This window comes from Chelon labrosus (genome assembly GCF_963514085.1).
Source record: "Chelon labrosus genome assembly, chromosome: 6".
Taxonomy (NCBI): domain Eukaryota; kingdom Metazoa; phylum Chordata; class Actinopteri; order Mugiliformes; family Mugilidae; genus Chelon; species Chelon labrosus.
This window is the reverse complement of record NC_140342.1, coordinates 9,183,358-9,197,565: the sequence shown is the minus strand read 5'-3', so window position 1 is coordinate 9,197,565 and position 14,208 is coordinate 9,183,358. Positions and strand designations below refer to the sequence as shown.

The 14,208-nt window shown below is 41.1% G+C and overlaps 3 protein-coding genes across 3 annotated transcripts; 2 read left to right on the top strand and 1 right to left on the bottom strand.

The window, feature by feature from the left end:
* Positions 1-144: 144 nt before the first annotated feature.
* imp3 (IMP U3 small nucleolar ribonucleoprotein 3) lies at positions 145-3,291 on the top strand. Its single transcript, XM_084546158.1, has 7 exons — positions 145-366; positions 737-844; positions 1,655-1,729; positions 1,813-1,892; positions 2,025-2,076; positions 2,191-2,263; positions 2,604-3,291. Exons 1-7 carry the CDS (start codon positions 230-232, stop codon positions 2,628-2,630), a joined length of 552 nt encoding a protein of 183 aa, XP_084402284.1. The 5' UTR covers positions 145-229; the 3' UTR covers positions 2,631-3,291.
* On the bottom strand, positions 3,201-6,980 carry sec22ba (SEC22 homolog B, vesicle trafficking protein a). Its single transcript, XM_084546157.1, has 5 exons — positions 6,779-6,980; positions 5,122-5,231; positions 4,808-4,968; positions 3,950-4,096; positions 3,201-3,755 (listed from the first exon to the last, which is right to left on the bottom strand). The coding sequence occupies exons 1-5, from the start codon at positions 6,851-6,853 to the stop codon at positions 3,601-3,603; spliced, it is 648 nt and encodes a 215-aa protein (XP_084402283.1). The 5' UTR covers positions 6,854-6,980; the 3' UTR covers positions 3,201-3,600.
* A 10-nt stretch (positions 6,981-6,990) lies between these two features.
* LOC311489203 (uncharacterized protein C1orf21 homolog) lies at positions 6,991-13,776 on the top strand. Its single transcript, XM_084546160.1, has 7 exons — positions 6,991-7,048; positions 7,180-7,371; positions 8,314-8,455; positions 10,030-10,109; positions 11,387-11,457; positions 11,582-11,645; positions 13,639-13,776. The coding sequence occupies exons 3-7, from the start codon at positions 8,365-8,367 to the stop codon at positions 13,675-13,677; spliced, it is 345 nt and encodes a 114-aa protein (XP_084402286.1). The 5' UTR covers positions 6,991-7,048; positions 7,180-7,371; positions 8,314-8,364; the 3' UTR covers positions 13,678-13,776.
* Positions 13,777-14,208: the final 432 nt, after the last annotated feature.

Genomic DNA, 14,208 nt, shown 5'->3' with positions numbered 1-14,208 from the left:
ATGATATGAGTCAGATATTATAGCATTTAATATTTGAGGGGGAAATAAATTTAATATTTTAAGAAGTACACGTTAGTGAGATCCCAATAGATGGCGCTGTTGCCCGCTGTTACACGACACTTCATGCTTAATTGTCACCGAAGAAGAAGACGCACACGTGTTTCCTGTTTCGTGTAGTCTGCATGGGAAAGAGTCCTCCTTGTAAATAAGCCAGTAATAAACGGTGAAAATGGTTCGTAAATTAAAGTACCACGAGCAGAAGTTGTTGAAGAAGGTGGACTTCATCAACTGGGAGGTGGACAATAACCTGCACGAGGTGAAAGTGTTGCGGAGGTTTCACATCGAGAAGAGGGAAGACTACACCAAGTGAGTCACATCATCTATGAGGCCACCGCTGTCTGCCATCACTCAACGTGTCCATGCTGCTTTGTTTGAGCTTTTAGCTTAAATCATTTAGACATAAAATAATTGTTAGCTACTGTACGTAAGACATTAAAGCTAGCTGAGCGCAAAGGCTGTCGCTTCAGACCTGTTAACAGGAAGTTGTGATTATTTGGATGAACCAGCCCTTAAATAAGCACAGTGAGTGTAAAGCAAATCCACTGTGGTGCTTGTTTTTGCCAGATTCCACTAATTTAAGGATGATCCAGACCATGATGATGATAATGATGCCGACAGAAAAACATTTGATATAGTGTTAATAGTACTGTTTTTTAATTTTCTTCTGATGTCTCAGGTACAACAAGCTGAGTCGTAACATCAGAGATCTGGCCCAGAAAATCAGAGACCTGGACGAGAAAGACGGCTTCAGAGCTCAGAGCACACATCAGCTACTAGAAAAGCTGTGAGTTTCATATGTTGACAAAAAAAAAACCTTCAAACGTCTTTATTATTATTTCTCCAAACTCTGAAAAGAGGTAACTGCTTGGTCAAAACGCCACAAACCTCTTGCACAATTAAAACACCGCCATCGATCATGTTCTCACACAACCGATTCCTTCAAAACTATACAGACGTACATAGACGTATGTGCCTATGTTGTAGCCTGCATTTGCCAAAACAGCTTAAGAAAGGTGGTAGTTCAAGTGTAAGATCGTTTTTGAGGATGGTGAAAACGCAGCCGAGTCAACAGCGCTCTCAATTATTTGAAACAAATGCTGCATACCATAGCTATGCCATAAAGAAGCTATGATTTAGTGCAGGACTGTTACATAAGAATGCAATTGTTTTCACTGGTGTACCAAAGGAATTGTTAAGTGAGTGTATTTTATGTAGTATGCAGCAAAGCTCAGCAATTTTACCTCTGAGTAAAATGAGAAACACTACAAAGAAAATCAGTGCAGATGGAAAAGCGTAATGAAAAAGTTACTTATTTTTTACTGCGATACAAAGATGAACCGACACGTGATTGAAGTGTTTTTGCTCTGGTCCAACGTGAGTGAGACTGATCAGTAATCAGGGCGTTTTCCAGGCGAGTGTTTCTCAGTGAACACAGCGTACCAAATGCTGCTATATGTGCAATTGACAATTTACATGAAAATAACAGTTCATTAAATATTTTCCCAAGTCGTCAATATGCAGTGTTATCCTCTATGTAAATTTGCAAGCCCATTTAAATTTTCACTGATCTCATACATTTGTTTCTTCTCATAAGGTACAGCATCGGTCTCATCCCCACCAAACAGAATCTGTCCCTCACAGAGAAAGTCACAGCGTCTTCGTTCTGCAGGTAAGTCCTTTTTAAACTCAAACTGGATGCAACAGTTCATCACCAGGCTGTCCATTTCCCTGACGTCTGTGTGACTCCCGCAGGAGGCGGCTGCCCAGCATCATGCTGAGCCTTCATATGGCTCAGAACCTGAAGACAGCCATCACCTTCATTGAACAAGGGCGTATCCTTCAGTACTGACAGATTTGATCTGTGCCGTTGTTTAATTCACTTAATTTACTTTGAGACTCATTAGATTCGTCTACATCCAACGATAGAAAGTGTTTTGCGGTGTTGTCCTTGACTCGGTTAACAGATGTTCGTGTTGGTCCAGACATCGTGACAGACCCAGCGTTTCTAGTCACAAGGTTGGTATAGACATGTTGTTTTGTCTTCTCGCATTTTTTTTTTATTTAGGAACACGTAAAACAGCAAGGACCACTTCTTCACACATATTATTACACCTTTTTTTTTTTTAATAGAAATATGGAAGATTTTGTCACGTGGGTGGACTCCTCGAAGATCAAGCTTCACGTCATGAATTATAATGATGAGGTGGGTCACTTTTCACTCTGTTGAGTGAGTCACAGGAATGCCATAAAAATGAGATAAATCTGTTTTTAACAAGTATATCAAGTGTAAAGATATAAATACAAACGTGGAAGTAATTTTAAGGCTTATATTTTACTTTCAAATTAATTTCTGTGGATATATATGTTAATATTATTCTGCATGTAAATAGCTCTCCTGTTTTTTGTTTTTGTTTAGTTTTATTTTTTTCTTTTCATTTGTCCCTGTACTTCTTCCTCATTCTTTTTGAACATTTAGATCATAAACTGGTAAGCTAGAGAATAATTCTGATGTTATGTAAATGACTGCTGTGTTTCTTTTGCAGAGGGACGACTTTGACCTGGTGGCTTAAGTCTATTTTTTCCCCCCCAACGTTCATCCACAACCCTGGAAGACATGAACTCTGCTCTTTTAACTGTTCCTCAAATAACTCAAAAAGACACTGTGGAAAATAATAGATGATCTCACCTCCTCAACAACCCAAACCTATTTCAGCAGCAACACAAGGGCCTCAGTGTCGGTGAACAAACTTTCTTTTGGCGCTGTCTTTGTTGCTACTGAAGTCTGATCATCTGGCAGGTGACCCAGTATGTTAAGACAGGAGTTCTAAATGGTGGGCATGTTGAATAAGTGTGTGATTGTGGAGGCCACCGGTCTGAGTCTGGTTGCTTCCTCTTCATTTCTCCAGCAGAGCCACTAATTGGCTGTCACCAGTTGTATAGCTGTGCAGCTTTTCTCATTGTTGCTTGCTCTGAACTCATATGAACACAAGCTGTTTGGTTTAGTGTGTATGTGTAAGGGTCTGTATAGACCTGGCATTAAGATCAGATTTCCCCAATCGGATCTTAAAGCCATGTCTGAACAGACCTTTAGTGTCCATGTACTATAAAGAGAAGAACAGTCGGAGCTTTAAAGCAGAAACTGAGAATTTCATAAATATTTAATCGTTTCCTTAAGACTTTCTTACAATTGTGTCAACTATGTAAACAATAAACATTCTTTTTATCACAGTATTAAGACTTACAACTCTGAACCAAGCCCTAATATCAGTGTGTAAACGGAATTAAGTCAGTGACCTGCTCTTAAATTTTCCAGTAAACAGTAACATGAACTCACTGTAAAACATTTGCTTCCACATGTAGAAAAGTTCCATTATAGGCTCAGTTCATACTGAATAAAGCACAGAAAGAATGTCCTAACTTGAACATTTAGAGTATAAGACTCCTTCAAGGCACCCTGGTATGCAACAGAAATGTAACTGGATTAGTTAAAGAGAAGCGGCATCTTTTTGCTTTTTGTTCAAGTCCTCGTCTTAGTGTCCATTAGAGCCACCAGAATCGTACGTAGACAATGAGTGTGATGAAGAACACGGACACAGCGGCCACCTTAGCATAGGTGGAGCGGGTGTTGAGGTACTTGGCGTCGCTGCGGTACTTTTTAGACTGGGTGGACAGGTTGATGGCTTTTGTGTCGAGGGCTGAGGAAAAAAGTACAGATACTGAGATGAATAACGATACGATGCTGTCAAGATACCACCACAAACTGTTAATTTAACACAAACATGGCAGTTACCATGGCAATATGTACCGGACAGCATTACATACTGCATTACCAAGAGTTCTTGGTATTGTGTGTTGAGCAGGTATGCTAGCCAGGGCTGACTATACTTACCAGAAAGAGCTTCTCCTCTTTGCAGAACTTCCTCGATATTTGCCACCATGATTCTCTGCACATCCTGTAGCTCTGTGTTAATGCTCCCAAAGTTCCTCCGGGCCCTGCTGTCAACATACGACTTCTTTGTCTTCTGGATGTATGTGTCTGGAACAATACATGTAATACAGTCAAGTTTTTTGTGTTTGCAGCACTAACCAGTTAGCCTGACATGTAGGGCTAACAACACTGATCTTCTTGTTGTTACAGTGCAATGTTCTGCTGGGCAACATTTGGTCCTGCTATTCATGTAGATGCTTCTTTGACATTATTATGTTTTATACAAACAAATTTGTTTAAGACCAAGGACCAAGCAACCAACCCCCAGCAGGACAATGCACTTGGCCCCACAACAAAAACTGCTTAGGAACGACTTGAGGAACACCACAAAGACCTCCAAACTCCACGGATCCAAATATGATTGAGCATCCGCCTCATTCAATGGAACAGTCCCGATTTAGAGAGGTCCCTGCCCATAGGACTCTAGCTAGGAGAAGGTAAACCGTGGCCTGCAAGATATATTCACATCAACAACATTTTGAATAAGCTTGAACTGATGTCCCCAGATGCTCCAAAATTCATCATGGGTGGTTTTAACCAGTGTGTCACATAATTTGACCAGTTACATTAGCATCTCACCACGTTAGCATTAGCTAATTAGAGATTAGCACACGAAAAGTTCAGATGCAAGTCACCATAGTAGTTCTGGGGACACAAAGGGGGTCTATGCTGTATCTGGCAATTTAATGACTAATCAGTGTACAGGGAACTTTAAAATGTTTCCTCAGTGTACCACAAAAAGAACAGCATCAGTCTTACCGAACTCAATGAAATAGTACGGCCTCGTTACTGTGGGTACTCTTCTTCCATACTGGTCATAGAACTCACTGTGGAGGTCTTCAAGGTACGCAAACGCCATCTTTTTGGGAAAAGAAACCTCACATAGGGCCAGGTAGCATACACCCTGGGCTATTAAATAGCTGTGGAAAAAGAAAAGATTATTTATAATGAATTTGATGCTTGGTATTGCATGCATCAAATCAAACCTCACCTTAGCTGAACAAGTTTACATGTTAGGTTCTGTTTTAGGTTTTGTCTTTAAGAAATGAACAGCAGCACGAGTGTCATCTTACTGAAAGTTCATGTCCCCGGCCTCCAGGGTGCAGCGGTCTGGACTCTGAGCGTTCAGTTTACGGCACAGCTGCTTGGCCTGACTCTGGTACTGCTGGAGATCTCTTCCTGACTGACAAAGACAAGCGACATATACTTCAGTTTAATTCATAAAACCACAGTAAAAGAATCAAACTGGTCTTCCCGCAATCCAGACCTGTCGCCCCATTGAAACATTTATGAAACAAAAGATACCGAGCAGTTCTTGAGCAGTTTAAATACTTTATCAAGCAAGAATAAGAAAACACTTTGCTTTTAAAACTACAGCGATTGTCCACTTCAGTTCCCAAATACTTTGTACTAAAAGAAAAGGCGATGCACCTGTTATAATACAAAGTTTCAATTTCAATATCTGATATATTTACTTTGTACCATTTTCAGATAAATATAGCGTCTCATCCTGGATTCTCTTACAACCTTTCAAGCATTGTGTACAAGAAGAAATGATCCCATACTTCCTTAAATCCCAATTTACAGTTGTGACTCATCAGAGAATGGACATGGGCCTTGTAGGGGTGTCCTGTTGTGTCTGGTAACAGATGTTGTTAGTGGGAGTCTTTGGGTCCTATAGGTTGAGGGGAGGGGCCTCTGTGGATCATCCCACAGATACTTGATCAGTTTGGGATCTAGTGAATTTGGAGGCCAGGTCAACACCTTGTGATGTTCTTCATGTTTTTTTTTTTAGTTGTTCCTGAACCGTTTTCATGTGTGTGTCTGTGTCAGGCTGCATCCTGCTGGGGATGGCTGCTGCCATCAAGGAGTGTCATTGCTATGGGGTGGGGGTGTCTGGTCTGGTCTAGGTGGGTGGTACACCTAGACCAGACCAGAATGAATGCCAGGTCCAAAAGTTTCCCAGCAAAACTTTGAATTGTCACAAGATGGCCAATGTTATTCACTTCTCCTGTCAGTGATTTTAATGTTGTGGCTGATCAGTGTATATCCTCTCAGGCATCATGTTTTAAGTCCTTTTGCCAAATGAAGCTTTAATTATCTCACTTGTAATAGAACTCAAGACTCTCTGTGTGTTGTTTGGTAAATCAAGGAGCTTTCGTGTCGTATTAGACTCCACAATTTCCTGTTTGAGCACACTCCCTCTCCTGCTACTTTAATTCTCCCTTCCCCTTCAAGTTAAACTGGTCGGCCAACTCCTGTTATGTTTTCATCATATGTACATATCATTATATGTATTCACGCCTAGATCACTCCCTTGCCAACCATGCCAGCTAAATGAACCTTTCCCTATGAACCTACTGAGAGGTCTCCAACATTTTATGTTCATCAGACCACTCTCAATCTGCGAGTTTCTTCGGAGGCATTTTTTTCCCCAAATAATAGATTGCATTTTTGACATCCAAACCAAACTATGGTTTTATATTTAGCGCATCTTTGAATCTGTTATTTTAATCGAACAACTTATTTTCCAGTAAGATAATTGGGTATATGTCATACACAATACACAATATTGTAACTGGCCATTACATTGAAATGTTAAGTTATAGTCGTTATCTGCTAATCTGGCAGAATAAACCACACAAAATGCAAAAGTTGTTAAATATGGCAGATCCTGAATGGAGTTTGGCGTAGAGTTGGACTACATGGCGGAGCTAGCATTCTTAATACCTGTTCATCCTCCTGTATGGACGCAGCGAGCGGAAGTCCGTCCGCTACACGGGCCAACATAGTCAGTAAAATCATCCTGGTGCAGGTCAGTGACCGGCCGCTGTCAGCTGCAGGTTTAGTCAGAAAGCCTGAACTTCTAAAACTTTGAATTGTGGTCAATTATGGTCAACTTCGATGACGCAGAGGAATGCGTTGCGCGGAAGTGTTCGGTGCGCCGGTGAATTAGGTCCCAGTGGCAACATACATCTCCGTAGTAATTTTTCCGTCGAGGTATGTTGTGCTCCTATAATGGACCGAATTATTTGGAATTTTCTCTGAAATAATACCTTTGTAGAAACTCGCGTTTGATTCGTTTCTTTATTTTGTAACCAGAAGGCGCTGTTTGTATTTCATTTTGACAGAGGAGAGCAGACCATGAGCTCCAGCAGTCCGACCAGACAGCTGGCAGACTGACTGACTGCGTCTCCACTGCTGAGATGCCTCTATTGAGCCGAGAGATGCAGATGCGGTCTGGTTGGTTCCTCTGTCTGGACTAAAGCCTCTCTGAACTAAAACCAGAGGAAATATCCCTGAACTATGGACACACCTGAAAGGTATTTTTTGCACTGGCATTGTAGCGCTGATTTAATGTTTATCCATTTGCTTCCGTCCGTGTGATATCGACGTCTCCTGCTGTCCGTGGAATGGCTGCTCTTTCTCATCTTTTGTTATTATTTGTACAAATACCTTCATCATTAGCCCATCGCCCCGATGTTGTTATGTTAAAAGATGGGTGAGATTGTGCAGCTTTACATGTGATGCATTTCTTTCTTTTATTTTCATGCACGCAGTCGCTTTAAATTGCAGTGATGCAGCGTTTACGGGATGCATCGGCAGCATTCATCTGTTTAAATGCCCAAATGAAAGTCAATAGTGAGGACGGGTCTTTAACAGACTCTGCAGTTGATCTCTGCTGTGCGTTTAGGATGCCATATGGAGATTATTCACTCTGCATTTACCAGAGCCTAACGCAAAACATGTAGTCATTTGCTCTGACACTGTTGTTTTTAGCCATATTGCTGAGGCTCTAATATCCACATATAATAACGTTGGGGATGGGAACACTTGCGCGCAGCCGCTTTAATCCCCTGAGCGCAGCAGAAAACCCCCCATTCACTAATAAAAACGACCCGGCGGCTTGGCACGATGGCACCCTAACATCCTGAAAGGCCTCATTGTTGGGGTGCAGCTGGCACCGCCGTGCGCACGTTGTGATTGGTGTTTCCCAGACCAGCGTGTCCGTGACTCACAACCAGGCTCCACCATCTATTTTATTGTCTTTTACAGGAACAGAATGAGAAGCCCGTGTGTTTTAACGCTAGGGTGGGGTGTTTCATGACTAATTGATTATGAAAATAGTAATTCCCATGATGGGAGTGCAGGGGATTTCCGTATGCAAAGGGGTTAGTCCCTTTGGCTATGATGAATATAATCCACACCTATGCATTACCCTTCTCTGACTGTGTAACCAAACCAGTTATGATAACTGCCCCCAGGTGTTGCTGTCATGCTCAGGGCTGAGGAGAAGAGCTGTTGAGGAGAAGGAGATGGGCTGCACCTCTGCTAAGCAGGTGTCTGCCGTGCCCAACGGTGAGGAGGGCCAGAATAAAGCCTACAGCAACGGAGACCTCCTCTCGGGTCAGTCTGTTTACTGTTTTAGCTTGGAGACTGCTCTGTTCTAGTGAGCTTAATTTTGATTTAGAGTGGCCAGTTTAACTATATTATTATTGTATAATGATTAGGTCACATTTAGTAATGGTTATTTAACAAGTATTTAAATTTATAGTGTTTAAATGCAGTGTAACCTTGAATTTTTTTTAAAGAGATTTGGAAAAAGTGGTAGCGTGTGCCCTTGAAGACTCCGATCTGATCTTATTTAGTTCTTTATTAAAAGTGTGCGTGATGAGTCGGACTGCAATGCACAAATGATTTTAATACTGGAGAATACACTAACTCTTTGGTAAATGTTTGGCAGCTTATTCTCACTCTATAGGCGGATGAACCATTAAATGTTTGGCATTTTCCCTTGAAAAGCAGCTAATAATCAGAACTGCCGCAGATTTTTGAATGATTCAAAACAGTTGCAGCTCTTTAAATATCCACCCAGCACTTTGGTGTGGACACTTACTAATACCGGGCTTCTGCTCTACAAGCATTCCTTGGTGTCGTGAATTCTGTGAAAATGTTTGAAACGCGGCTTTACGATTCTCCTTCGTGCTGCCAGATTTGCGTCAGATATATTCTGCACACTTGTCAGCTGCTCTCTCCTCCTGCAAATCTTCCAGACTGTCCCTCTGGATGCAGATCTGGTGGGTGGGGCGGTCATTTAAGTCCACTGAACTCAGGGTTCATGTTCATGTAAGCAGTTTAAGATGACATTTGCTTCGTGATGTGATATTGCGCATCATCACTGCAGGAAGTAGCCACTGAAAGATGGAGCAGTAAGGTGCATGGAGGGTCAGCAACAATACTCAGATAGGCTTTGGCATCCAAACCAGGATTGATATGTGTTAAGGCTTTAGGGAGCCTGTTCTCAGTGATGCCTCTTAAACCCCAAATTTCTGTTCTTGGCTGATGGGAGTGGACCCCCACATGGTCTTCTGCTGTTGCTGCCCATCTGCTAAAACAGCAATTTTACAAAAACTCACACCAGACCGATCATGCCACGGTTAAAGTCACTGAGATCACTTTTTATTTTCCACTTTTCTGAATGAACAAAAACCTTAAAAAAAAAAAATAATAATACAGCACAAATGTGGGTTATCGTGTATCTTAATTATCATTACTGCCAAACATAAAAAATGAACTGAAACATAATATCTTCCACTGTTTTAATCTCATCTGTTGTAATGGCCCGTGCATCGTATTTGTGTTTTTATTTCCTCCTTTTAAAATGCATGGGAGATGGATAGATGAGGGTGGGGGGGTCATCCATGTGGGAGAGAGGCAGAGAGAAGAGGAAAATGAGGCTGACAGCTCATGTGTTCGCAGCTTGCCAAGCATTGTTAGGCGAGGATTTAGTCTGGAGCGTGAGAATTCAAGCACATAATTACTTTGCCGAGTACCAAACGGTGAGAACTATTAACCTCAGAGAGCTGGGCTGATCTCAGTGGCTGTGAGTGGGTCGCCCTCTGCGTGCCTGCCGCTCCTGTCGTGTATTAATAAGAGGAGACGTGCTCCTCTCTGCCTCTCTGTCTCCCACTCTGTCACAGATGAGTACAAGATGAAAGGAGTGGAGAAAGTCAAGTACATCGGTGGAGAAGAGGCAGGAGTGGACGGCCAGGACAGCACAGTGCGTGAATCCACTATATTTTTGGTTTATAATGTGGCATTTCATCGTCTTTAATGAGGTTTACTTATGTGTTTGTATGTGAAAGAAGTCATGACATGAACATCAGATTCAGATGCATTGGATCAGATCTCTTTGCATATTGAACAACTGTAACATAATAATGCTAGATGCTAGAAGTTTATATTTATACCAGCATTTTATTACATGAAATGAAGTGATTTGTGATAAAGTAGTACTTCATTTCATGTACTAAAAGGCTGTTATAAATTTATCAAATATTTTCTAATAACTTCTTTTGAAGGTGGGAATCTCAAAGATTTCATCGTTGCTCTCTTTGGCGCCACCTGTGGCAATAAGTGGTGATTGCAGGTGCGTTCGTTCCTAGAGAGCCAGACAGCTATGTTTACATGGACACAAGTATTCTGTTAATAATCACAATAACAGCACTTCAATCGGAACAGACTGATCCAATCCGGTCCCACAGGAAGGAATTTTCAATCAGACTGAGAGGGGTAGCGTTATCCTTTTTGTAAATGGATGAATAGGAAAATAGTAGCACCAAATGTTCCTATTTAAACCTCAAGTCCCCACCTGTCCCTTAGAGCTGAAGAAGCTGCTTGGATGAGTGGCAAAAGAAACTCTACAAGTCCAGTTGCCTTTCTTTAACCTTTTTGGATATACCATGACCTGGATGAGTGAGAACCTTCACAGACAGTACCGTAATAAACATGTAAATTATTGATCTGGTTCGTTCGCTCTGGTTAGAATGAATACTTCTTCAGTGTTACCTTCAAAGTCGGGAAAAAAAATCTACTTCTTATTCATCCGTGATATTTCAGGTAGATTCGATGCTCAGCAGTCAGCAGAAAACTTCTTTATTTTTATTGAAACACACGTATCTTTTCAGATCAGATTGTTTGGCATCCAGATGAAGCGTGACGTTTAAATCTCTAGTCAGAGTAATTTCAGTAGAAATGGGTATTGTCCATGTAAACATGACCAGCGTCACCTTTGACATTGTCAGTCAGTTCTCTGGCAGAAGGGTGATTACCCATGATGGATCATGTGTGACTAAGTGCACAGCTTGTGATTTTGGGCGAGTTTATTAATATGAGAATCTTTGAGATCGCCACCTTAAAGAATTTTTCATTTAACTGATCATTATCATGACGTGTTATCCAGGAGCTCTAGCAACACCTATTTACATGTGTGTGATTCATGCTACTTTAGACAACTATTTATATTCATTTACTTGTGTGTGTGTGTGTGTGTGTTAGGAGAAAAGCGCTCTCCTTGGTAAAGGTCAGCACACAGATGAAACAGGATCAAACGGGAATGGAAAGATTCTGTAAGTATAGCCAAGTCATGGTGTTGTTGGTTTTTCTATATTACAGTATATTAACATCTATTTTCAGTGTTTAGTCCCAGGTTAAGCTGTTAGTCTCTAACCGGTTGCTTTGTCTTCCTTGCAGGAGCATCCACTCCTCAGAGAGTCAACAAGAATTCTTCAGGATGCTGGATGAGAAAATTGAAAAGGTAGAGAAGGACCAACCATCACTTCAGCATAAACTTAGTGGTTTACAAAATAAAACAAAACTAAAAGAAAATGCTAAATGACATAGTGGAGGATAATCCTGTCTCAAATCCTATCTCAGGGGGACACAACAGATGACATAATGATGTCTGTCGTGTCTAGTTAATTCCACCAGTGTGGTTATTTAAAGTAATATTCTCACTAACAAGCGTTGCCTGAGCAGCCAATGCCCGAAATATCTTATGAGTCTGTGCCACGGAGCTCAAAAAAACTATTAAAAAAAAATAATAATACAGCAATGAGTCACACTGTTTCCCAGGCACTGCGGTTTATTTTGAGACAATCCCACCGACACCATCCTGCTGCCGGAAATACTCATCAGAGCCCCAAATGTGTATTAATCCACGGCTAAAAATAGTCCCAACACTGATGTTATCGCGTCTGCTTCTGGGTCTGTCTGCAGTTTCATATTGTTCCCAGAATGCCTTTCAGTGGCTCAGATGGAAAATTTCTTGTTTTCAGTTACACACATCATAAGGCCTGCCTGTGTGTGAGTGTGTGTGCACACATAAAAAAGCAATGAGCAGTTTAAATTTGCATTAAGCACCATACTCCAATGCCCTCTTTCACAATGGCTCCTGTGTACGTGTTGTTTCTGTGAAATTAGTCCAGGAAGAAGATCTCTACTTCTAGGACAACTATGTAAAATAAATCTTCATTACTTCACTATTGACATTTAGTGGGATTAATGTACTGTATTTTATAGATGGGGACATCACTCCTTGGTTTGTGGAATGCCTTTTTTTGAAGCCTCAAGTTTGAAATGTGCCTATTGCAAATGAGCCAGAAATTACCATATTTGGATGAGAGAGAGGAGCTGGGGCAGAGCGAGGGGTGGATCTGACTTAGAACCCGGAAAAAATGACGACTTGTCAATCACTTCAGACACGACCCAAACATACCTCAGTTTGAGACCTAATATGTTAAGGGTGAAATTATTATTTAAAAAAAAAAAAAAAGAGTACACAGAAGTACAGAAGAGGTGAATTTGGCTGGTGGAAAGAAATTGTTGTGGAAAGAAATCATTGATTGAGTATTTCATTAACAAATTTGATATTTCAGTTTGGGTTGTCTGGAGCAAGCCCCTAGTGACCGTCAGTGGTATTGCATGTAAAGCCACTAATGGCTTCACTTATCAGACACAATGTCACATTGTTATATAAAGTCTAAAGTGTTACTGAATGTCCTTTAGTTAATCCCCCAGAGTGCAGTTCACTTCTACACCACGGTTGGCTTTAACATTAACTGCAAAACAAAACTTCAACAGGAAATAGACCAGCTCAGCATTTGTCCCACAGCCAAAAATTTCCCCAGCCACTAAAAGCCAGTGCATGGTTTACTCTTCTTTGTCTGATCCCTTGCTGTCAATCCTTGCAGGCGATCACAGTTGATCAATGTGGTAGAGTTAAACCACATTGGTCTAACTAGTGCCAGAGGAAGCTTTTAGGCGCTTTTAGACTGAGAATGATGGATGTGTCCTTCATCCTATTACAAACCCAAATGTACCATTAAAATTACTTTTAGTAGAATGGGATAATGTTGTCAAAATGTCACTTTAACAATTCTAAGCTTATATATATATATATATATATATATATATATATATATATACATACACACATATATACTAACTACTAATTGTATAAAACAATTTCTAAAATTAGTTTTAGACGTTTGATGCTTTTTTCTTTTTCTTTGTACTGTGGTGCTGCAGTTCACTATGACCCCTTATCTACATCCAGTTACAGTATGGTGATCACACTGTGTTATCATAACAAAGTAGGCAATGGATTGTTTTGTTTTATGCATTTAAGATTGAGGAACACGGTTTATTCTATTTACTGTTAGTCATTTTGATTACCTTCACCTTTTTATGATGTATTTAATTACTGGAAACTGGCGACGTTGGGCTAATCCTTCGACATCTGTATGCAGGGCCGGGACTACTGCTCAGAGGAGGAGGATATGACATAGCCCTCTGGTCCTGTATCCGTCATTCCCAACGTTATGGACAGAGCGCAGAATGTGACACTATGTCCCGGACGACTCCAGCTTGTTTTGACTGTCCCATGTACGTACACACCTGAGAAGAATGGATTGCTGGCTTCAAAAAGCACCTTTTTCCCCTCCTGCTCACAACCTGCTCGTCTGATCAACTCCGACAAAGACTACAACCAAAATTTAATTCATGGTTCCCCAAAGGGAGAGAAGATTTAGGTTTACTTCCTTAATGAAGCCATTGCTGAGGTCGGAGATCTCGGGATCTAACCCTTTTCTTTCCCAGCTGGGATGACTCCTGAAAGGTTAGTATAGTACATGGCTGTCGCTGAGACTTATAATACCTGAAACATGATGACTGCTGTCAGTATAGATTTCTTACAGCTGAAGCCACCAGTGCTCTGTGGACACTGACTCATGATGAAAATAACGTCTTTGCGTCGTTTTTGAATCCTTTCGTCCTTGGATGCCTCCCTGACAAGTCAACGGGCCGGAAACTTCCTGCAT